General features: G+C 40.4%; 1 protein-coding gene across 4 annotated transcripts in view; it reads right to left on the bottom strand.

Moving 5' to 3' along the window:
- Positions 1-758: 758 nt before the first annotated feature.
- The window catches only part of TSPAN14 (tetraspanin 14), a 67,133-nt gene continuing 43,048 nt past the window's right edge, over positions 759-24,843 (bottom strand). For all 4 annotated transcript variants that reach the window (XM_067552463.1, XM_067552464.1, XM_067552465.1 and 1 more), the window contains 7 exons: positions 24,143-24,193; positions 15,291-15,437; positions 14,250-14,420; positions 10,071-10,196; positions 8,270-8,314; positions 7,394-7,513; positions 759-5,477 (listed from right to left, as the gene is read on the bottom strand). In XM_067552463.1, coding sequence (XP_067408564.1) covers positions 5,406-5,477; positions 7,394-7,513; positions 8,270-8,314; positions 10,071-10,196; positions 14,250-14,420; positions 15,291-15,437; positions 24,143-24,193 — 732 coding nt within the window. In that variant the 3' untranslated portion in view covers positions 759-5,405. The remainder of the gene's footprint in view (positions 5,478-7,393; positions 7,514-8,269; positions 8,315-10,070; positions 10,197-14,249; positions 14,421-15,290; positions 15,438-24,142; positions 24,194-24,843) is intronic.

Here is a 24,843-nt window from a genome sequence, read left to right as displayed (position 1 = left end):
TCTGAAGCCCTGGCACAGAGGGCACATCAAAGGTGAGAGAGGGAGTCTCCACAGTCCATGTTATTATGCGAAATATTTAGATTAAATCTTCACAAAAGCTGCTAATCAACTCCAGCTAATGAGCCGTCTCAACTCAAATTACAACAGGGCTGTAAACTCCAGTCTAGATGTATTCTAAAAGGAGAATCAGGACCAGAAAAGTTTAATTCTGCATGATTTCAAATATTCAATCTCTGCACAGTGGGGCATGTCCAATCAGTTTGCTGTCATAGGAATCTTGTATGGATGCATAAATATTCTTTACCATTATTTAAATGTTAATCAGGTGATATACTAAAAGCTAGTCGTTAAGTAGAGGAAGAAAACTAAAATGGAATGTTGCTAGAAACTAAGGTGCAGGGGCTTCATAGACAGCTAATTACACATGGTACGGAATACAGGTGTGCGCATACATGTAACACACACTTGTACAACTCTCCTTTCAACACGGGCTGAAATAGAAAACATTGTCTCAATTTAATGCTTTCAAATTCTATTTCAGATATCTTTATTTTATCCCCAGGCTCTTCCTGGTGAAGGATTCATTTTTTTTAAGACATGGTTGAAATTTTTCAAAAATTTCAAGTGTAGAAGATATTTTTCAATACAAAAAAATATTTATAGCTGAAAGTGTCCATGTCTCAGAAACCTCAGGGTACGCAATATCATCAAGTGCTGGAATTTAACGGACCTGAAGTAATAGGCACGACAGAGAGGAATTAAAAGAAAGTGTGATACACACAAACTATTTTATTTATACAAATTTTAGGGCTCTGAAGATTTAGCCACTGTTTCTCTAAAATGCATTCTACAGTTCTTCATGAAACACTGACACTGGCTTTCAATTGTCAGTTACAGTCTTTGACATTGGCAGACCATGTAGAATACATCTGTGCGATTAACCACATGCAACATTTGGCAGCTGGAAGTACAACATGAAAACTAATTAAAAAGGTCTCAGTGTAAAAACATATCAAAAGCACTTATACCAAGGGCACCATCTCATTTGCGTGTGCTGGCCATCATAAGTATCAATAGAGAATTAAACCTCAACAAAAACACTCAATTTACAAAAGATTGGATCCAACAAGTCTCAGCTCTGAAAAGAAAACACAGCTCAAGTGATGAGACACATGAGATTTGATTAATTAAGTCAATTTATTTTAAGGCTTAGAAGACAAAGGTATTGGAAGAAAAGGAAACCAAACCAGGCAGGGAAGCACAGTTTGATCCATCCTTTTGTGGGCTAAAAACACTGTTAAAGCAACATGCTTAGCTTCTGGAAGGGAGGGGAGCAGCTTGGCACCCGGATCAGGCTGATTGGTGTAGCAAGCTTGATGGATTCCAGTGGGAGCACACTCCAGCCTTCTTGTGCTGTAGAAAAAGGTCATTGCAACAAGAGGTGGCAATGTTCAGATTCCTGGGAGAGGATTTCTCCCATGGGAAGAAGACACACTTCTGTGTGCTTTGTTCAGTCTGTGGCTCACAAAGGAATCTAGTCTCATCTTGATGCATAAGCAGAATCCAGATGCCTCAAGCTGAGACCAAAGCCCATTACCACGGTCACTCAGAACTGTGAAAAAGTAAAGAAAGATACAGCATCCCAGAAATAAAAGCATTCACTTGCTAGAAATTAAATGTCCTCTCATAGCTCAGTCCATCAGTTCCCATTTTGCCTCTCTAAGTTCACATCATACAAGATAGAACTCATATCTTCATTAAAAACAAAAACAGAAACCTAACTTGTTTCTATTGCAGTGTTGTGGATTTGGTCCAAACGCTACCACTGAACTCTCAATTTCAAGCAGTTAAAAGTTTTTATGAAGTTTGGTGGTGGAATGATTTGAGTTGCTCCTCATTAGGGCCTTAGAAGCAGCAGAAACAGTTCGCTCGTTAGTTTCACAGGACTCAGGCAATCAGAACATGTATATCTTTAGGAATTAAGGCACGGCAGGTTCATAAAGGATGTTCTGTTTAAAGATGTATTTAGTAAACAGACAAATGTTCATGTTTCACGTCAATTCAGGGATCTAGTTTTCGCTGACTATATTTGTCAATGCTACTGCCAGCAGAACTGCTCTTTAAAGTGGCTTGGGACAAAATTTTCCATAGTGCCTAAATGACTTGGGAGGTTAAAAGTGATTTTCAATTAGACTTCAGTTCCTAAGTCCCCAAGTCACTTTTACAGGTGGCATTTAGCCACTATTGAAAATTCAAAAGCAGAAAAGTGAAAATGGCATAAAAACTCTATCCTCTGCTTTCTTGAGGAGTCGGGCATTATTTAAAAGTCCACTGAAGCAATGTTGTGAATACTGCTATTAACTTTAAGTGTTAACAGTAGTAAAAGCAACAGGAATAAGCACCTCATTGTGAAAAGCTACACTTGAAATTAATTTTGTTCAGCACAGAAGACGTGATTGATACAACAAAATGAGTTAAGACACTAATTTGCCATCAAACAAGCAGAAAAACCAGATGCTATAGGGAACTACGGAGAGGTCTTACAGTGGCCCAGATCCTCAGCTGATGTTAGGGTGGCTCCAATGAAGTCAGTGGAACTATGTTTATTTTCCTCAGCTGAAGAAATGGTCTGCTTGTTTTATTAGTCTTCAGGAAAAAGTGCTCCCTCTTCACAAGTTCAGAGAACTGGAATAGTGATATCTATTCCCTAGATACAATTCAGGTGCTACATTTCACAAGCAGAAGGTATTGTTTTCCGATTAAATGGATTACTGTATTGTCACAGGTCACAAGCATAAATTGGTTGATGTGGCTTTAAGCCTTGGGATATCTGGCACTGCAAGCCAAGGTTCTCAGTGGAAGAACTTGAAGGAACAGTTATGGACACTGCTATGCTACCTACTAAATGCAAATGTCAGCAGTGAGTTTGAGGCTGTTCCCACTGCCAACAGATGCAACAAACATGTGGCACAGTTTTCAGTTTCAGGGCTCTGTAGAAGAAGCTTCTCATGCCTTTTTTCCAGCTTCTCCTATTTAATGTTTTTCTTCTTGCTGCAGATCAAAAGAAAAAAAGTCACAGCATATGCCTGGAGATTTTACCTTCAGGTCTTGCAGAAGAATACAATAACCACTGTATTCTTTGTCAGTCTATGAGGAAATCAGCCATTCATAGACAGGCTTCCTTTTCCTGCTCGATCTCACTCATTGGTCAGAAAAAAAACATGAAAGCTCAGCTGAAAGCCACATACAAACTACAGCATTATCTGTGAAATGTTTCACAGAATGTCAGAACAGCCTTCTTCCAGCTTTCAAGCAAGAAAGGCTGGTACAGATTCCTATGGTTATCGCCATTCTTCCAGTGAAATGCTCATTAATACTTAGTTAACACAAAAAGTTAAACACCTGTATATAAAAAGGTATGTTCAGGAGCTTGGCATTCTAAGAAAGCATCACACTTTGGAAACACAAGTATTAATCTTTCAATCATCTTAGATTACATGTAGTAAAATATACTTACAAAAATATATACTTTACTAGAATGTACACTATGTTAGGCACTGTAAATAACTGCTATCCCTGAAAAAGAGGATGCCATTACAAGCAGTAAACAGTTTGTTAGTAAATGGCCTGCAGTAAAATTGACACTGCAACAACTATTTCAAAGAGTTTCTTATTACGTATCACACATTTCAGCTTTTACAGCTAATTCTACTCGGACATCTGATTTCACAGAAGCGCAGAAGAATGGCTTGGGAAAGCACTACAGCACAGATCCAAAGCCCACTGAGTCTTTCCATTGACCTTCATGGGCTTTGGATCAGGTCGTAGGATCACTGGTTTGCAGGAAATGTCGTAGAGATGTAATTTCAATCCCTGGTGTAAACAGAAGCCACACCCATTTGACTTCAAGGGGAGTTGTGCTCACTTTGGACCAGGCCCCAAAGCATAATAATCTGGAGACGTGGATTTTAGCATTTTTTTCCAGCATGACTGTAACTGGTGTTTGTCCAGGAAAGGCGGCGCAGCAAAGGACAAATGGAACTGAAAACAACAATGCATTCAAAAGATTTTTTTTTAAAATGAAGTAATTCTAGTAACTCTAGTGTTCCACGAGACTCTTATGTATGTTGCATTAGCTGTTGTCTAGCCTGGAAAATCCTGAATTGAAGGTCTAACAGAGTTTAAAGCATGTTCTTTAATTTCTTGTTAGTCCTAATATAGCAATCAACAGCCAAAGATGCTAACAAACAACAGTGCAGTGGACAGGTGTGAAAAAGAACAGATGGTAGGCTAGGTAGCTCGACAGATACAACTGCATATTCAGTGATCTCTTGTACTGAGCAGCATTTGTATATGCTTTCACAACCCAGCAGATTACACTCTTTTAAGAAGTTATTGCTCTACAAAACAACAGTGTAACCAAATGGTGAGATTTTTCTCCTTCTCTATAAATTAAAACTATTTACAAACTTCTAAAAAGGAGAACTAGCATCAGAGAATCCACCCACTCATGAAAAGATGTCCAAATAGGATATCAACGTATAATTAAATCACTCCCTCCTAAGAAACCTATGTTGGCAAGAACTTTCAAAATAAGTGGCTTCCGTTACACAAAAGTTGAGTCCCTACTGAAATATCTACATTAGCTCTGGTCATTTAGGGACATTCCCTACTTCTGCACAGCTGAGATTCTCTCTGACAACTAGAGACTTAATGACATTTCTTTACCTTCTCATATACCAAGATTATCATGACTCCCAATAATCCAATGACAGAACTGCCTGGACCTTCCATTCAAATTGGACACAATGAAAGGCTTGGTGTTTCAAGAACAGATTACAATGTTTTGAGAACAGACATTAAATAACCTCTCTCTGCCTATTCCACCAATGTAGTCGCTGTCAATCTTTATGACACTCTCTTCGAAGACAATGACAAACACCACAAGAGATGAAACTATGATCCACATAATGAATGCAACATTTATAACCTCCAGTCATGGTATCTGGGAGCCAAGACAGAACAATTCCTACAGCAGCAAGTTCTTCAGGGAAAGGGACGGGTTCACAGCAGTTTCCATTTCTGCTTACTGGAGCTTTTCAGTCCATCCCTTGTAGGTCTAAGGGAATCTCACTCTTCCACACCGAAAGAGGTGCTTTGATTCTTTCCCTTGGAAAAAGAAACAGGTGTTGCGCTTGTGCGGGGCCAGAGGGAAGAAGCAGGGTGTTCTTTCTGCACCAGCCTGCAGCAAAAGCAGAAGCAGAGTAACATCTGGCTGGTACAAAAATAAGACCTTTAAACCTGGAGTACTCCAAGGCCTGTGTGTGTCAATTTCTTTTCACTTTGATGTCAAATCAATGGCAGTGAAATGTATTTGTCTTCACAGCTGATGTCTGCTTTCATCTTCAGAAATGATGACCTGCCTTTACAACATCAATATCAGAAATCAGTGACCTGGCCAGGAAAATCCCAAAAATCTGTAAACAAAGACACAAAACCAGTAAGCAGTCTAGGAGAGAAAATGTACATTCTAGAGATTACAAGGTTGAGACTACTCTGAGTAATAAAGGGCCAGATTCTTAGTCAGGCTCCAATTCTGCAAATACTTAAGCGTATGTATAACTTCTCAAATGAGTGTTCCCATTAAAGTCAATGAAACTACTCATGTGAGTGAAGTTATGGCACATGCCTAAGATCTTTGCAGGCACAAGGACTCCTCACCCAAAGAGCTAGACACTACTCAATGGGAGTAAGAGCGGCATAAACTGGCCCATAAAACAAAACTCAGGATGTGACTGGCTATAAAAAACAATGCTTTCATGTAACACTTCAATAGTGCTGGGAACAATCATGTGACTTGTGTGTGTCAGTGGGGAGCCAGGTACAGCTAGGTTCCTTTAGCTCTAACATTCTCCTATTCAGTTACTTTTAGAAACCGCAGACATTTCCATTTTTCCCCCCAGTTAGAGTTCAATTTGAAGATTTATAGAATCACAGGATTTGAAGGGACCGCAAGGGTCATCTGGTCTAACCCCCAGACCCAGCACAGGATGCAAGATTCATTGTGTCTAAATCATCCACGACAGATGACTCTCTAGCCTCCTTTTGAAAGCCTCCAGTGAAGAAGCTTCCACAAGCTCCTGGGACAATCTGTTCCATTGTCCTATTATTCGTACAGTTAGAAAGTTTTTCCTGAGAATTTAATCTAAATCTGCTATGCACTAGTTTGAACCCATTGCTCTTTGTCCTGCCCTCTCTGGCAGCTTTTTATGGCAGCCTTTCAAGTATTTGAAGACTGCTATCATGTCCCCCCTTAATCTCCTCTTTTCCAAGCTAAACATACCCAGTTCCCTCAGCCTTTGCTCATATGGCTTGCATTCCATCCCTTTGATCATCATATAGACTGACACCGTCTTTCTTTCAGTTAATTTTCCACTTTGAAAGTTTTTTGTACGTTTAATACATATTTAACTGGGCAAAAGGGATGAAACGTTTATCACAAACTTCAGTGTGAAAAAAAATCATATCATTTTTGAGCCTTTCAACACCTGAAAGTTTTGATTTTCACAAAAAAGTGCCATGAAATGGCCTTTTTCAAATTAAAAAACCCACAACTTTCAAACTTCTGCATGTTTTCAATGCAAACTGGTTTTGGTTGCAATGAAATTTTGGAAAAAGGTTTGTGTGTGCGTGTGTTCAAAACCAGTAAAACTTTCATGTTTTTTTCCACAAAAAGTTGGGCCATATTTGAAAGAGGAAACCCAATTTTCTCAGATTGTATTTAGTTGTTGGCACATCATGCAATATAAAAAAAAAAATGTAGTGATTTAAGGAGAAGATCTAATCACGGAAGACTTATATGATCTCAAAGATGATCCAGTTAAAGTTCAGACATCGCTACTATTCTAGTCCTGGGCTTCTCTCAAGAAGAGATTACCAAAAAGGGTCATTGGTACCAGACTATATTGGTTCTGTGATGTTGACTAAAAGGGAGGTTGAAGTGCAATGAGACCAGCAAGCCCATTTTAACTTGTGACAAAGGCAGGTCTGAACGTACATCTATGGAAATGAGAGATTACAGTAACATCATCATCTCCCCACTTCACAGCCTTGTCCTCGTTAGTGGTTTAAAAAAAAAAAAACAAAAAAAAACCCAATTTTTCTTAAAGAGACTTCACATTTCACAAGAAAGCCAAGAATTTAATAAAAACCACATATACCTTCACCCTGCAAAAACACAGTGCTAATTTTTTGCCATACTGTTCTCGTGAAACAAGCTCAAGGATTTCAAAGTTTCTACCATATTATCTTCCTCCCTTCAACAACCGTATAGCAGGCAGATGATCTGAGGCTGAAACTTTTCCTGTAGCAGCAGGAGAATGAAACCACTGACCTGCAGTAATGAGATCCCTATGAAGACTCCTGCAACAATGTAGATATTTCGGGGTAGCCAGGCTTCAAGTGCAGGTATACAACCCTTGGTGAAAATCAAGATGTCCCATTGGACTTTTTTCTGGGTGGAGAGGGAAAAGACATGTTACTTTTCTGCTTACATTTACTATAACTACACAGGCAACATTTTGTGTATGGATCTGTAGTTGACAGAACTAGTACTTTTAAAAAAAATCCAGAAGTACAAAAACTAGAGACTTCTAACTCAGATTGTCTTGAGCTTCATCACTTAGTACATGTTTCTTGCCACAAACTGACTATTAATGAGAAACACCCTTCACAAGTTCAGACAGATAACCAGAAGTGGGGTTATTAGCGGAGGTTGATCCTGTTTTGGGCAGGGGGTTGGACTAGACGACCTCCTGAGGTCCCTTCCAACCCTAATCTTCTATGATTCAAAGTTCAAGTGTATTCCAAATACATTTCTACACTTAGTCTCTTCTTTCAATGACAACAGCCCCACCTCACCACCTCCCGCCAATGAAACACAGCCACGCTCTCTCTCTCTCTCTCTCTCTCTCCCTATCCCTAGTACAAGCAGACCCCCTGAATGGGTACAGGAAATTTCCAAGGCAGCATTTATGCAGGTGGGTTGTATAGTCCAACATACATAGTTATTTGTTCTCATAGAGCAGCAAGTCAAAAGTATGTTATAGATCCTACATAAACATTGACTATTACTCTTAGTTTCTCAAATTTAAAAAGATATTTAAATATTTTGGCCTGAGTGACCCAATCTAATTTACCAGTGTGTTAGATCACACATCTAAACAACAATCAGCTAGAAACACCAACACTGTAGGTAGCATACGCTCACCTTTGCTCTGATGTCATATCCACATTGCGTATTTACAACCTTTTGCTGGGGGAGGAAGAAAAAAAGTTAGAGATGTTAATACAATGCTACCAACCTGAATTCACAGGAAGATGTTTATTTGTTAGAAGATTCATGATCAAACTACAACCCAGCACCAACTGAGAGAACTTATTTATCTTCTACTAATGCTCCACTGTTTCATTAAAACAAAAAACAAAAAGCTTATAAAAAGATCAGATCTTAAGTCATGCTGAAGTATACGGATATGTTACCCCATTATTTTATAGGTCCCACACACCCTTACAAACCTGTTTCTTCTAAAGCTTTAAGCCCTCAGCTTTAAGCACCCAGGCCCACCCAACACAATAAATTACAGCCCCTCAGTTGTATTATCATTCTGCTGGCATCTCTAACACCTACTTCTTGAAAGACTTACGATCAAATACCTCCACCGTCAAAGACTTGTGCCACTCCAGTCACTTATGCCAACTGACTTCAACCAGCTTTATGGAGTTGTGTGATTGAAGTCCCACACAACTGTTAAACATTTTGGAGAAGGGATAAAAGTCTATTTATATTGATATGATAACATGGGGTTTTTTTTATAAGCCCATCGTACTCCCACAACCACCTTTTGTTGGCACGTTTGTGGTTTTGATCAGCTAGCAGCTGGACTCCTAAAAGTGAAGCAAGTGTACTGAACTCTGAGCCTTACAGAGCACTGAAATTACTCGTGGCCTCAATAGATACTTATTTGTAAGAGTATTTTGACACTTATTTCAAGACCACACGTTTTGTTCAGAGGAAAGCAAAAAAGGAAATGAAAACCTGCTTTCTTCATAATTATAGCTGTCAATTTAACAGAATTTGCAGTTACAGGAATTAAATGCCAAAAAGAAAAAAAAAAGCACCTCACATAAAGAGGTGTTTCAGAGTAGCGAATGCCAGAAACAACAACAGTTTGTGGTGAAATCAAACTCAGTCATACTAATTTAGACACAACTATAAGAAAATCAAAGTCAAGCCTTAAGAGAGGGGAGTCCTTCAAATTTCTTCAGACGCATTGAGATTCTACAATCCTCATGCCCAACTCAAGGTCCATGTCACAGCCAGGCAAGCAAAGCAGACATACTGCTTGTGAGCCCCAAGCTAGCAAAACACTAAAGTGCATAAATCCCACTGTAGCCAATATGTTACTCATGTTATCAGCAGAGCCAGTGAGTCAATGCTGTATCTATCACAGGGGTAGGTACAGAACAGTTTTAAGACACTCCCTTCACCCTAGGGGCTGAACACACTGCTCAGACACTCCTCCCAGATCCTGTCAGCTTTGGGAACAAAAGACCAGGAACTCAAGGAAATAATGGATTTCTAATTAAACAAGACCTAAACCCAAAATCCACAGGCTTAAGGGATATGAAAATAGTTTTTCTGGTTCTGACGCTAGTGTGATTCAGCAGTAGACTATAAGGTTACTCTAGGTCGCTGAGGAATTTGGAATAGAAATGTAAAGTGAGAGATTTTCCAGCAAGAGAGGAGCATAATGTTCTGAGACGTTTTCTCCTCCATCACTTTCATTTATTCTTCCTGTTTTTTCCCCCCCTTTAGCTCTTTTCATACTCTTCCCACCTCCCGAACACATTTTATTTCCAGTATATTTTCATCTTCTCTCTCATCCTCCAATCTTTATTTCCCTTCTTAAAACCCGAGGCATTACAGCATATTCAGGAAGCACTTCCCTTCAAAATTCTCCAATAATAATAATAATAATATAGAAATACAAAGCCAGGAAATAACTCACAGCGGGATCAGGTACACAGCAGGAAAAGGGGACCCCACATTTCTCACGACTTTTGCTTTCAGTGCTGCAGTTGAAGTAAATGTTAAGATCCCAGTCATCTGGCCCCTGAGCACCACAGCAATAATTCTGCAACAGATGAAGAAAAACTTAGGACTATCTGGCCATTTTAGAAGCGCTGTATAAAAAGAACCATAAGAATCATCTTTATAATAGTCCTGTGAGATAAGCTGAGCTGATAAAATGTTTGGTCTAACAAAGAGAAGCTGAGGCAGAGAGGTAAAGTGACTTGTCTAAGGTCACACAGTGAATCAATGGCCAAGCAAAAATTAGAATTCTGAAGTCCCTAGTATCCAGCTCCATGTAGCTTACACTAGACCATGGCATCTGTTAAAATTGTAACTTCCATCCAGTTCCTGGAGACGGACGTCAACATGACAAGAAATGCCATCACAACTGACACCCTAAATGGTAGTATCAGAAAAAAGGCCATGGACAGACTTGGCCTCGGAAAATGAAATATCACTTCACTTTTAGGAATTGATCCCACTGGGTTCCGACTGAAATACATTATGGAAACCATGCATTTCCACTGTCCACCCATGCTGTATCAATTTTATAGATAGAGGATTTCATTCTCATATTAATCAAGCAATTTATGTGCTTATACACTTTACATGAGGTACTGTTAAGCAAAGCAAAACTACAGCTGGCAAATTTTGAATAGTTATAGGGGTACAACTTGGTCCCATCATCCAAAAGACCAGTTACACAAGCATTTGGCATAAACAAAGATGGAAAAATGTTACAGATTGAACTTTTCCAAAATGTCAGTTTTATGAAACTAATTACACACTTGAAATTTCCGCAACAAAATAGGATTTCCCCTCCCCATTTTATTGTGAAATTTACATACAAAACCCATAGAATTCACAAAGCTTGATCAAAAACACATTCCTGAAACTTTTTCACCAAAACGATATATAAATTATTTGATCTAAGAATACTTTAAGAATCTAGAAATTCACCAAACAAGTTTATTAATCCAGAGAAAGTAGCCTGATTAATGAAACAAGATGGTTTCAAAAGTCTCCATTATAATTCTACAATGTTACAGAAAGTATGGAGCCAATCGTAATATGTTTCATTGAAGAGAAAAAAAACGAATCAACAAGAATGTCAGGAATGGCAAAATCTAACCCAACATTTCTAAAAGAAATTTATTTTAGAATGGACAAGGTCACAATAGTTTGTGCAATTCAGAAAAAATGCATTAACTTTGGAGAAAAAGAGGTTTAAAGTAGTGGCTAGAAGGAGAAGGAGAAGGAAAGGAATTGCTAAAAAATTCTGGGTCAATACCTTCCATCTACTTCTTCATATCAATATGTTCAGAGGAAGTATATAAAAACTTGGAGACAACAGAAAGTGGATTTCTGCCTTTCCATCCACCTTCTCCTTTCCCTCCCCCATCCAAAAATAATCACTGTTAGAAGCCAGGCATCTACTAAAAATGCCAATCAGTCTATGTAACTAAGGCTTGGTCTACACTGCCACCGGTAGTCAATGGGAGATGCATAAGCTACATTATGTAACTTGCGTATCTCCTGTCAACGTACTTACATTGCCATACCCCGGCGTCTTCACGGTGCTGCGTCAATGGGAGATGCCCTCCCATCGATGCAGCCTTACTCCTTTCAGGGAGGTTGATTACTGGCATGGACCAAAGAGCTCATCTGGGATTGACTGAGTGGGTCTCCCTGACCTGCTCAATCAATCCCACTGAATCTATCACCGGGGAGACAACCATGAAGACATACCCTAAGATAAAGGCTATAAAGGAGAAGCCCTGCTCAAATATAAGCCATAAAGTGATATGACTGTGCAGTACTCAGCACAATGAGATGCATGCAAAAAGCTCTCTCACCATCCCAGAGTCATGTATTGAAGGCACTGCAAATCAGCCCATGCCCAGTTAGAAGACAGATTTCAACAAGGCACTGAAAGAGCATGGCAGTACCTTCTTGAAGGGTTTCCTCAGTCTTACAGAGAGAGCTACATTTAGTGATTGATGTCAAGTTTTTCCCGTTTTCTAAGTGTGTTACCCACTGTGGGTGAGCGACAGGCTTATTCAGTAATGTTCGGACTTGGTTATTTCCACATTTCTTAGCCTGATAATCTAGCTGTGAAACTCTCTTTTGGGGAAATGTAGCCTTTTATTTTTTATTGAGCGCACTTAAATAAGGGTTCATTTGTAAATCAGCATATTAGCCTGCCTGACTGCACTAAAACTGGATCAATAGCGACACCAGGAAGCATGACAATAGTATGCGGAGGTGAGACTTTTACTGATGCTGAGAACTCATTGGGAGCAGGTAAGAATAAACTGGGGTGACCTAATCACATCAACTAAAGAGCAATACATTGCACAGATTGCCTATGGCATCCGCCAATGCAGAAATCTTAGAATTACAATACTCAAAGAGTCTACAGGACTATCTTAGCTAGCAGGAAGACACCTCTACATATAGTGGTTTACAGATGGAGGAGTGGACAAAGAGCATTGGAGCAGGGAAAGCTGCTGCACTATCAGGTTCCTGGCACTGTTTGCATATAAGTGGAAGGCAAGTGCAAGAGAGCACTGTTACCAGTTTCCGAATCTGTCACAAAGAGACGGATTTCTGGTTCTTGGCCTGTAAAGGATGGAAAGAAATTGCCTGTAAAAAGCTTCTGTCATGGGGAAAAACACTGAACAGGGGAAGCTGAACCCCTTCACCACAACCTGTGAGAGATCACATGCACAATGGTTATTCTTTGAACGGCCAAAGTTTTATTAGAAAGTTTGTCCCTGTTGAAGTGCTTACTGAGCATATGGGGAACATCAGAGGTGTGCTTTGCTTTGCACACTTACAATAGAACAATAATAGAAAGAAGCTGTCAGCCAACTGATCTGGAGGCTTGTGAAACCCACCACTCAATTGTTGCTGTAGTGCTTGCAATATCCTGGTGTGTGCATGCATGTCATTGTCATCTAATGGCTGGAATGTTAGCACCACTCCCATTAGAAGAAGCGTCTTACTCTTTAGGGTAGGCCTTCACTGCACAGAGTGAACCTGAGCTTTTGCTCAGTGTTGCTCCTAACCCCACTCCTGTCCACACACAAAAACCTCCCACCTGAGTTTAGTGGTGCTTTCAATCTGGGCTAGCTTGCCCAGCATTAGAGTCATGGTTCCGCAATCAGTCAGGCTGGTAACTTGCCAACTTTACAGGAGGATACAAGCTAAATCACTTGAGTGCTGATAGCCTTCTAATGCCTTCCCGTAATTCCCATTGTACCAAGAAGGGAAGAGAAATTCTCCAATAATTCATTTCAAATGAATCAGAGCAGCTCAGCTTGCTGCAGCACAAAAGCTCATGGGATGTGCCTCCAGAAGTCGTTGCAATACATGCAGGTGAGTGCAGCTCCTGTGAGGACACAGTAACTTGGGTAGGGCTTTGCAATATGCCTGCTCACACCTGGGCTAGGCTAATCTGGGCGCCCAGGCCCGGTGCCAAACACCCAGGCTAACTGCAGTGAAGACTTACCCTTGCAGACTGGCCCATTAAGGATAAAGACCAATACCTCTATACTTGAGATAATCTCCTTTGGCTCAAGTGGTAGAGGTCTGGGTTTCTGAAACAGAAAGGTCCTGCATGTGTCCCTGTACATGGACTACGAAGTCCATGTAAACACAATGTGAAGATTAGTCAACAGCTATGCAGTTTGTTTGGTTGCAGAATTATTTCAGGATATTGAGTGTTATCGTCCTTTTGCTGGACGGACACATCTATTGACACCATTGAGTAAAATAAAGGAGGTCCAAAGAAGGCAGCCTTACAGACCTCTGTCCAAGTGCAGCCACTTAAGACTATTGTTGGCCTCATATTCTTAAAGGTGTCAGCTGAAGTCCTGGCACCTGAGACTCCATGAAGCCTTTGCTGTTAGAACCAATGAGACACAACTTCCACAGTTACTAGTGTGCCAGCATTAGTAGCTGAATAAGATAGAATTTAAAAAACCAACAGTTACTTATCTCCTGAGAGGAAATGCTATCACAACAACTGGGAAACCACAAAGACTAAGTTTGTTCTTAGGGGGGAAAAGAGAGGCAGAAAATGTGACAAATTAAAAGGATAAAGACTTACAATTTTCTGCAGAGAGTCAATGAGGTTCTGCAGGTCAATGTCATCTCGGTAGGACTTAATGTTATTCTCAAAGAATTCCTTGAACCTGTCCCTCACCCAGTCCTGGAACACGAAAGCCAGCACTGCCACAGTCAACTCCAACATAAATATAAGTACGATTGCGCCACAGAACTGTAAATTAAAATCACAGGACAGATTATAAAACACTTGTTCCACTATAACCATGTCTCAACTCAATTAAAAATAGTTACAAGGACGTCAGTAAAATATTCACAAAGTACAAATCTGATCAAGACACACAAGGCCAATTAAATTAAACACAGTGGGAAACAAAATACAGTAGGTGGAATTATCTTCTTATTTGATTATCTTAAAGTCTGCAATGAACACAGACACTGTGTCATAGTCCACCTTAATACACTAAGATAATGGAAAAGGAATAAGTCAGTCAGAGATGGCAACACATGAAAAGTGGTCCTGACAAAAGTAGCTACTTAGGTTTTTATTTCAATTCTTTTCTCAAGCCTCTTCTTCCAAATTAGCTATTAACTTCTGGATCCAAAATAAATGGGAACGTCAAACATTAGAATTAAATCTGAGTTCAGCACAGAAATCAGTGCTCGAACAGGGCCCAAAGTTCCACCTACCACCTTTCAAAAGAGAAATACATTTTAAATTAGAAAAAAATAATTTATAAAACATTCTGCAAAATCCTCTCAACACTTCCTGATTCACTGGAAAGAATGCCTCATTTTCTGACATTGCAAGTACTATGGGTTGCAGCAAGACTTCTCGTATCTAAACACATCCTATAACGTAACATCATAATGAACCAAGAAGCACTAGGAGCATTTCACAGAGAAAGAAAGAGGTAAGTTCAAATGTACTGCTGTTCTGGATACCACTCCCAGCCATGTCCGCAGGAACATTTACCACACACATCTGTGCTCAATTCAATGTCTGGTTTCACTTAACAGTTCTCTTTTAACTGCTACCCCATCTTTCTTTCCCTGAGTCCCCACACACCACCAAGTTACTTACAAACTTCAGAAGGCAGATGTTTTCCCTCAGCGCTCCTACGCAACCAGCAAATCCCAGAATGAACATCACTCCCCCAACCATCAAGATGAGCACCACCGGGTCAAAGCCATGAAGACGAGTTACCTTCGTGAGATCAGATAATACACCCTAAAGAGAATAATCACAAGGGAAAATAGGTAAACAAAATGAGCATGTTTCTCTTTATCAGGAGTTTTATTTTATTCCCTCCAAATTCTACTTCCGTGTCCACCTGCATTCATACTTGCTTATTAATTCAACGTGTTTGCAAACAGCGATCGGAACACAGAAATATTCTCTGGAAATTTTTTAGTGTACCATCTTCCACATGCTAATTTGTTTATTATACCTTGAGATGTGTTCCTCAAGGCTCAAGTCATCCAAACACCAGGCCTCCCTAACCTTCAGCTTTTCCGGCTCTCTGGCACCCTGGGCTGCCTCCCCACAGGTCACCCAATAAACCAGAGAAACAAGAAGAGGGAGAGAGACCACTGGGGGAGGGAAGAGAGATTGGAAGCTCAGAGGGAGAGAGGGAGCAGTGTGATGCCTCCATCCCGCAGAGGAAATGAGACAGTGAGAGGTTAACTAGAAAAACATGGGACAGGAGAGAATCGAGCTCTGCCATTTCATGCCTGGAAACATAGAAAGCTAAAAAAAAAAAAGCTCCTATATGGCTATGCACGTCTATGTCAACTTTCCACAAATGTAAGATGTCTTTTTACCCTTGTGTAGGCAGGGCCGCTGTTGTGTGCAATCTTTATTTTATTTTTTAAAAAGTGAAATTTATTTTGTTATTTTCTTATACTACATTAGAGATATACTTTCTGTAAAGGGAATGCAAAGACACTAAAATGTTAAGCATGGAGGGTCCACTTTCCACACTGATGTTTTAGAGGAAATTCTGTAACAGGCATATACAGTGCATTGACAAAAGGCTACATACAACCCCAATCCCATGAATGCCTTTTGCGTATGACCCTCCAGGCAGAGGAATCTTGCACACCACCAGGAGGTTTTCCGGGAAAGATTTTTATAAAGAGCTGTTTGATCACAGACACAGTTTCTTCATCCAGCAGAGCAAACTGGTTGAAACAGAATTGCAGTAAGAAAGCAATTCTTGACGGTGACAGAAGAACTCACGATGTAGCACTAGCTTTGCAGAAAAAAAAAATCACTCTTCAGGATCTTTCAGCCAAGCAGACTACCACAAGATGGTGCTAAAAGCCTGGAACCATCATAGGATTTCCACCTAGTTTCAAGCCAGAGAATTTGAACTAGTGCCACTGCAAAATAATTTGCATGAGGAGTGTGGCAATCGGAGGGGGGAAGGAGGAGTGTTTCCAGGCCTCAGAGCCTCTAAAAAAGCCACCTTTTTCCCACCTAAAAGCTCCAAACAATGTCATAGCTGCTAAAGAACCAATTACAGATGATTGGTGTGTGGAGGGTGTTTTTGTCTTGAGACATGGATATTTTCCCCTCATAACATTTTGCTGTACTCTTTAATTCAATTCACTTGGCACCTGACTTGCTTCAGATGCCTCCTCAGACATCTTGCTACAAACGGAAGGAAAGCACGTATCAACAGAACCTTATGCCAGTGTTATGGGGAACCTACATCCAGACAAATTAATAGTTCATTGAGACCACATGAGGACATGGACACACAACCCGTCCACCAATTTGGCAGATGTGTAATTTAGCAACACTTACTTTCCAACACCAAAATACAACACTGTTTTGGCTTTCATTGACTGTTATGATTAGCTTATGCCTACACACCCGTCTTTATGTCCTTGTCCAGCCACCTTCTGTTTGCTTACTATAGTTTTCCTAAATCTTAGATTATGAGTTCTACGAGACTATCTTTCTATTATTTGTTTGCATAGGACCTAGTATGATGCAGCCCTGATCCCTGCTGACTGGGGTTCTTATACACCACCATAATAGAAATTACCAAGAACTTTATACAAAATATAAGCACATAGCCAGTTATAACGTACAATACAAAGATATGTTTCTAGAAGGATGAAAGTAAATAAGAGCAGAAATGCAATAATTTTTAATATAGTAATAGAGCATGGGACAATCTAAGACTACAATTGTATTTTATTAAAAGACACAGGACAAAGAAAAGGCTAGAGTACGTGACTGATCTTTGGTGATGGCCACGTGGCCATCAACTTTGTGAAAAACTGAAGGTTTCCAACAGATTGCCAGCAATATGAATACAAGCAACATTTGAAACAGAGAAAGACCTCAGTCTTTCCCTTTATAATGAAAAAATGGGTAGAGATCAACATGTTAAAAGCACCATTTACAAAGCAGTGCTGGCAAACACACCAGGAAATTAAGATGTGTGGGTCTCTCAAACAAACTAAATCTAATAATAAAAGAAAGACACCACAAAACTCAGAAATATAATTCACAAAAGCAGCCTAATTCTGTCAAAGCATTGTATATTCCATCTTGCTATTCAGACACACCAGTGCTGGAATAACTAAAAGTACACATCACAAAAGAAAAGTCAATACTATCCTCTAATAAGCATGTAAATATAAAGCAAGGATATTGCTTTAGGGAAATTTTGTGAGTTGCTACTGTTTGGATATGGACAGCATCCCAATGATATTTAAGAGTTATTAGAGCTTCCTCTATATTTAAAACGAACTGCCAGACTAGGCTGTCATGAGAACTGCCAGGTTGGCAGCAGTAACGTGCTAATACAGCTTTACTTTTAATCAGCGTTTGTCATGAAGTACAAGGAATGGAGAGGAGCAGTTGCATGCTACAGTTCACTCTGACCAATTATCATAGTCTGTGCATTCTCCATTCCAAAGTCACTGAGAATGGATAGGTTCTCTCATGATTACAAATGTCTACCAGAAAATGTGTTCTTACTAGGTCAAGCGGTGAAAGTTGTCCATCCAGTTTTACTGGTGACACGTTCTCATTCTCTGTAATTGACATACCTGGAATCTACATTTATCATCTCCAGCCCTTTTGGCTTACTCTTTCTTACCCGGCTCATCAGAACCCACAAATGGGGAAGTAGCATTGAGATAAACACTGGCATGACACAGGGCTTTTGCACAACCACAGAGCAATGGAAACTATCCGTTAGTAACAGGATGTGTGCACACGAATAAAGCTTTCCACAACTGTTCTAGTCATCTCTTCTCACCTTGAGTTCTTCCCCCCCCCCCCCCCCCCCCAACAGTCGTCAGCTCAGAAGAGGTTTTCCCATGAACAAAGTTTGTTTTGGGGAAAAAAAAGCAAACGGGCTGGGCTCTGGCACTCACTCCCAGAGAGAGCAATTAGGAATGAATCCAGATGATTTTAAAAGTTCCTGCTGAAGAATTAAGATGAAATAAATATGGTTGGAGGGAAAAAATGTGAGGAATTCAGAATTATGGAGGAACCAGATACATTTGGACAAGATTAACTGTTTTGCATTCCGAGAGAGTTCAGAACATCTCCTTCACTCTTCCCACTTCCACCATTGCTGAACTTCGTTTTACTTTATAAAAAAATTCATCTCCCTGGTTTATGGCAGCATCATAGCTCATAGATTTTTTTTTTAAACTGTACATTCAGAGTCCCATCTGTACAGGCAAGTACAAAGGACAGACCCACACTTTATCTGCACCAGAGTTGAAGAATACTAGTAACACCAAGGGGTTTAGACTCTAGTTTCTCTCACTGGTTGTTTCCCCTCCCCTCATCTGTAGCCAGCTACATGCTGGGCTATTACAGAGAAGTGCATGGAACAGCAGCAAACTACTGACTAACGTGAAAGTGCGAATCTACAAGATTTGTATGCTGTCATCCCTGCTTTATGGTTCATGGACTACATATGCTAGGCACATCAGGAGACTCAACCACTTCCACATGAGATGCCTGCGTAAGATTCTGAAAATAAAATGGGAAGACAAAATATCAAACACAGAGGAGCTGGAGCACACAGGACTGACACACTGAGGGGGAAACAAACACTATCAAGAGAAGGAGGTTGCAATGGCTCGGTCATGTCAAGAGAATGGGAGGAGACCGTATCCTCAAGAATATTTTGTACAGCGAGATTCAGGATGGCTCTAGAAAGTAGGGTTGCTCTTTATGGAGGTACCACGATGTGTGCAAAAGTGATATGAAGTTGTTCAACATCAGTGCAGAAAGCTGGGAGAAGCACAGAAACCCATCCAATTTGGAGGGAACATCTGGCATTGGGTGCTGCTCAATATGAAGTGGCTTTGATCCAGAGGATGAGAGCAAAGCGAGAAAGAAGAAAGCAGCATGCTGTAATCTTGGATTCCAACTCAGACAACAGATGGATCTGTAAAATTTGTAACAAGCTGTGTTGCTCTGAAATTGGGCTTGTCAGCCCTAAACGGACTCATCAGCCACCTGATTAGACCTCTTACGCATATACCATGATCCAGTTGGATCAACAGTTGCCAGTAAGCCAGCTACACAGACAGCTTACGGGTTACTCAAATGTTTAAATTGAGGACTTTAAGTATTGCCCCCAATCTTGAAAATGAGTTGCATATTAACAGCAAGAGCTAACAGAAGGGAAAACAGAACGCCGCATGCAAAAACTACAGAACAGAACTATTAAAGAGATTTAACAATTTAGAATACAAGAACATAAACTTAGAAAAACTTTCCCCTTAAGCAAATCCAGTGTGTTGTATAAACCATCAGGCAGATGGATATTGTTATGCGCTACCCTTTTCTGTAATTACAAATATTATAAATTTATTTTAATGTGTGGACAGCACAAGAAGAGCTTAATTAAATTTAAGAAGAGAAGGCAGATTCTTCAAGAATCTGTTTTACAAACAGAAAAGTGTTCAGTACATTAAAATCTCAGAGAAGATTCATAGAATTTAGGTAAGAAAGTTCTGTTAATTGTTTAACCTTTACAATCATCACATAACAATGATTAGGAAATACGTAGCAGAAAGTAGCATTGTTTCATACACCAAACCAGGCTTCATACTGCATTCCTATCAGAATACGGAGAAATCCAAAACAAATACACGAATTACGTTTTTTCCTCAGTGGAAAATCTTGTATGTTATAATACAATTAGCTCAGACTTTCTCCATTTTCCAAAACAAGGAAGGAAGAATAGACCCCATTACGTACATGGCTTCTGCTGGACCCCTGAAAAGCTCAGATGGATTTCTATAATCACTAAGAAGGGAAGCAAACAATGCATTTTAAATACAGACAAGTATGCACATACTGAGCTCAGACAGCACGTCTGTCCAACACCAATAAAATGAAAACTTCTTAAGAAACCAGCAGATAGGCTAGCAAGAATCAAATATAAAAATGGAGAATAACTGACTAGGCAGTAGTACTTGCAGAAAAGGATCTGGAAGTATAGTAGATCACAAATTGAATGTAAGCCAACAACGTGATGCAGTTGAAAAAAAGGCGATCATCATTCTGGGGTGCATTAACTGAAGTTTCATATGTAACACAAGGCAGAGTAATTATCCTGCTCTAGTTGGCACCGGCAAGGTCTAAGCTGGAGTACTGTGTCCAATTGTGGGTGCCACGCTTTAGCAAAGATATGGACTAACTGGAGAGAGTCCACAGGAGAGCAACAAAACAGAAAATTTTAGAAAACCTGATCTCTGAAGAAAGATTTAAAAACCTGGGAATCTTTAGTCTTGAGAGAAGACTATGTGATGGCAGGGAGGGGTGGGGGTGGGGGGGAGAGAGAGAATGGCCTGATCAGTGTTTCCCGACCAGTGTGCCATCAGGCCCAAACAGGTGTGCCACGGAATTTTTTGAAAAGGTACATTTGAGAACAAAGGCCTGCCTTCTGATTAGCCATCTGCCTCACTGCCCCACCTCCTCCAGCAACCAATCAGAATTCAATCTCTCTCTGTTCCCTCCTCCCCTCCTGTGTGAGCAATGGGTTGGCTCCTCTGCCCCTCCATGCCCTTCCTGCAGCTGCTGGCTTGGGGGGGGGGGGGGGGGAGAAGCACATGGAGCTTGAGGAGTGCTGCAGCAGAGAAAAGGTTGGGAACCACTGGGCCTGATAACAGTCTTCATATATGTTAAGGGCTGTTATAGAGAGGACAGTGATCTGTTGGCCTCCATATCTACTGAAGCTAGAACAAGTAGTAAAGGGCTTAAGCTTCAGAAAGGGAGATTTAGATTAGATATTAAGAAAAAACTTTCTAACAATAAGGATAGTTAAGTACTACAATAAGTTACCAAGGTAGGTTGTGGGATTTTAAAAACAGGTTAGACAAACACCTGTCAGGATGGTCTAAGTTTACTTGGTTCCTCCTCTTCACTGGGTGGGGCGGGGAAAGAGACAGAGAGAGAATTAGATCAGTGGCTCTCAATCTTTCCAGGTTTTCTGCCTTCTTTGGACCTCTTGCGTTGAGGTCCTTTTGTGTACCCCCAAGTTTCACCTCACTTAAATTACTTACTTACAAAATCAGACATTAAAATACAGAAGTGTCACAGTACACTATTACTGAACATTTGCTTATTTTCTCATTTTTACCATATAATTATAAAATAAGTCAACTGGAATATAAATATTATACTTACATTTCAGTGTATAGTATATACAGCAGCATAAGTAAGTCATTGTATTGCATTTTAGTTTGTACAGACTTCGCTAGTGTTTTTTATGTAGGCTGTTGTAAAACTAGGCACATATCTACTAGATGAGTTGATGTACCCCCTGGAAGACCTCTGTGTACCCTGAGGGGTACATGTCCCATGGTTGAGAACCACTGGACTAGATGACCTCCTGAGGTTCCTTCCAGCCTTACGTTTCATGATTCTAAGGGCTTGTCTTCACTTATCTCAGAGATTCGGCAGCAGCCAACCAGAGTTATGCAAACTACGCAAAAAACATGCGTAACTCCCATCGACGTCTCTGCTTCTGTTTTGCGTGCCGTCTTCGCTGCACTGCACTGACGGGAATCACATTCCTGTCAACGCAGCGCTACGCCACTTGAGAAGGTGGTCTTAATACATAGATTTCTGGATCGACTGAGTGGGACTTCACTGACCGCTCAGTCAATCCAGATAAGTCGATCTGATGGCGGCAAATTTGCTGCCATCAGTGAAGACATAGTCTAAGAAATGTCACTCTGGCCTACTGTTTATGAGAAGACAGAAGGATTAACAAGACATACAGAAAAGCTCTTAAATGTGCATGTTTGGTGTGTCTTTCTTTAACCAATTCGAAGAAAAAGATTTTTGTCTCATTGTTCAGATTTAATATCACTTCAGATGTTGGTGAAATCTGTAACTGGAATTCCCATAAGTGCTTTTTCTCCCAATCCCGTTTTGATTTCACCAATTCCACCTCCCGCTCTCAGATCTATTTAGCAGTTCCTCAACAGCATCTGATGTGAGATAGGGAAAGGCTATCTCCCACAACGAAGGAGCAACGAGAAGAAATTAAGAAAGGGAAAATTTAAATTGAATATTAGGAAAGCTTCCCAACTATGATCCACTAGCCTTTGGAATAATCTGCTACATCAGTGATCCCCAAACTTTTTATGTGGCTCCCTTCCTTACCTGTAATGAACTCTGTCCACACCCCATCAGGAGCTACGGTAGGGAGCCCGAGCCAGGAGCCTGGCTGGAGTCAGACCTGAGGCTGGAGGCAGGGCTGGGGCCAAAGCAGAGTTGAGGGCAGAGCAGGACTGGGTGGTGCTCATTTCCCACCCACCCCCATGGGGGCTGACCCAGGCCCCCCCCCCCCAAACATTCCTCTGCATTCCCCCTTGTGGGGGGGGGGGGGTGAGGCTGCTCCCACAGTTTGGGGACCACTGTCCTAAATGAAGTGGTAGAAATCTCATCTCAATTAAAATTAAAACTCTAGTAGGTGCACAATAAGATGATCTACTGGCAGGGAGCTGGACTCAATAACCCAAAGAGGTGTATTGCATATCTGCAGTAAATTCTAAAATAAAGTCTGTTAATGGAAGTGGAGACATTAGGGCTCAGACTCTCCAATCCCTCTCCCCCACCAAAATACCCATCTTTGCTACCAATTATTGCAACTCCACTATATGTAAATCAGGCATTGGCAAATCCAAAACCCTATTGTTTAGTTCCCATCACAGCAAGTCAGAGCAATGTTGGTAGCAACAGAAAGAAAATTTAAGTCAAAAACAAAAAAATTTGACTAAACTGTACAATTATAAAAATGATGGATGGTTCCAGCTGTATGGATGGTAGATCCAGTTGTATACCTGTACATATTTAATCTAGCTCATTCCTAGTGGAGTGGCAGTAAATAAGGTTTCATTACATTTTTTTTTTTTTCTCTTTTACATGACTAGAAGCACAAGACTACACTACTTTCTCTCCATCCAGAATCAATTCATGGTTCTTGTATCTTTTCCCCCATGCCATCAAGGAGTGCCCAAAATAGCAAGAGTGAGACTTTGTGGGCTAGAGCATGTCTTAACGCTACTGAACAGCGAGCATTGCTGTTTAACTGAAAAATGGCACTGCTGGATGATCCATCTATTTCGTCACAGATGGAAAAATAACAGAGTGATGCTGGGGTGCCTGCCATTGAGCTTTGAAGGGGCTAGAGAGAAGGTTAAATTAGGGAAATATTAGAGGAACATTACACCTGGGCTGGATTTCATATATAGGCCCTACTGACACACCCATCCCTATTAAAGGCAAAAACTAGGACTTTCTAAAAGTAGAAAATTATTTTTCCCCCTTAAGAATTTAGTTCAGACGTTGTTCTTAACCCTATTGTTTCTTGAGACTAAAAATGCTTTTTAGAAACTGGTTAATGCAACACCAACAGTCCATCTTAGTCTTACCTTTTCACTCCATGCCCACAGCCCCGCTGCAAGGAAAGCAACTCCAGCTAGCTAAAGAAAAGAATAAAGAAAAATGGATTATTACACTAATCAGGAATGAAAACAAGGCTTCCCAATGTGAAATAACGTCGTTTTCCCCTCCCCCCCCAAAGTAATCACCATAAATATATACACTAAAGCAAATAGGAGAATGTATTTATGAGTCTCTGCACACGTATTGGCTTGCATAGAACAGCAGTCCTCTTCTCAGAAAAATAATTGTTACGGTATAACAAAAATTATCTGCTAGGAGAGGTTTCTTACTCCATAATTAAGTTAACATTTCCTGTAGGAACAGAAGGGCTTTTTAGGACTCTAGAATCCCGAATAAGTGTGTTCCCCTCATGTGAGGTCAACCATTGTACCCATACTGAGGAAACCAAACATGGGACAAAGACTCACAATGAATGAGGGACGGGGGGGGGGGGGGTCTTGAGTACAGGAAGCATCACCTATGGTTTTCATTACTTTTGAGCAAATTTAGTACTGGCAAAGGATACCAGGTCTATAGCACAAGTAGAGAATGAGAGTCTCTAGCTAGTCCCATGGCACAGCAGTGGCAGTGCAAGTTCCCCCTTGTGAACTGAACCCTCTCAATTCCCAGTGAATACCTTTGAGGAGGCTCTAAGCACCTCACAGGATCAGGACTGACCATTAGCTGT

The sequence above is a fragment of the Emydura macquarii genome, unplaced genomic scaffold (assembly GCF_026122565.2).
Source record: "Emydura macquarii macquarii isolate MOO-44397 ecotype Brisbane River unplaced genomic scaffold, CSIRO-AGI_Emac_v2 contig_1390, whole genome shotgun sequence".
NCBI classification, from domain to species: domain Eukaryota; kingdom Metazoa; phylum Chordata; order Testudines; family Chelidae; genus Emydura; species Emydura macquarii.
Note: the sequence above shows the minus strand (reverse complement) of the source record. Positions and strands in the feature narration are given on the sequence as shown.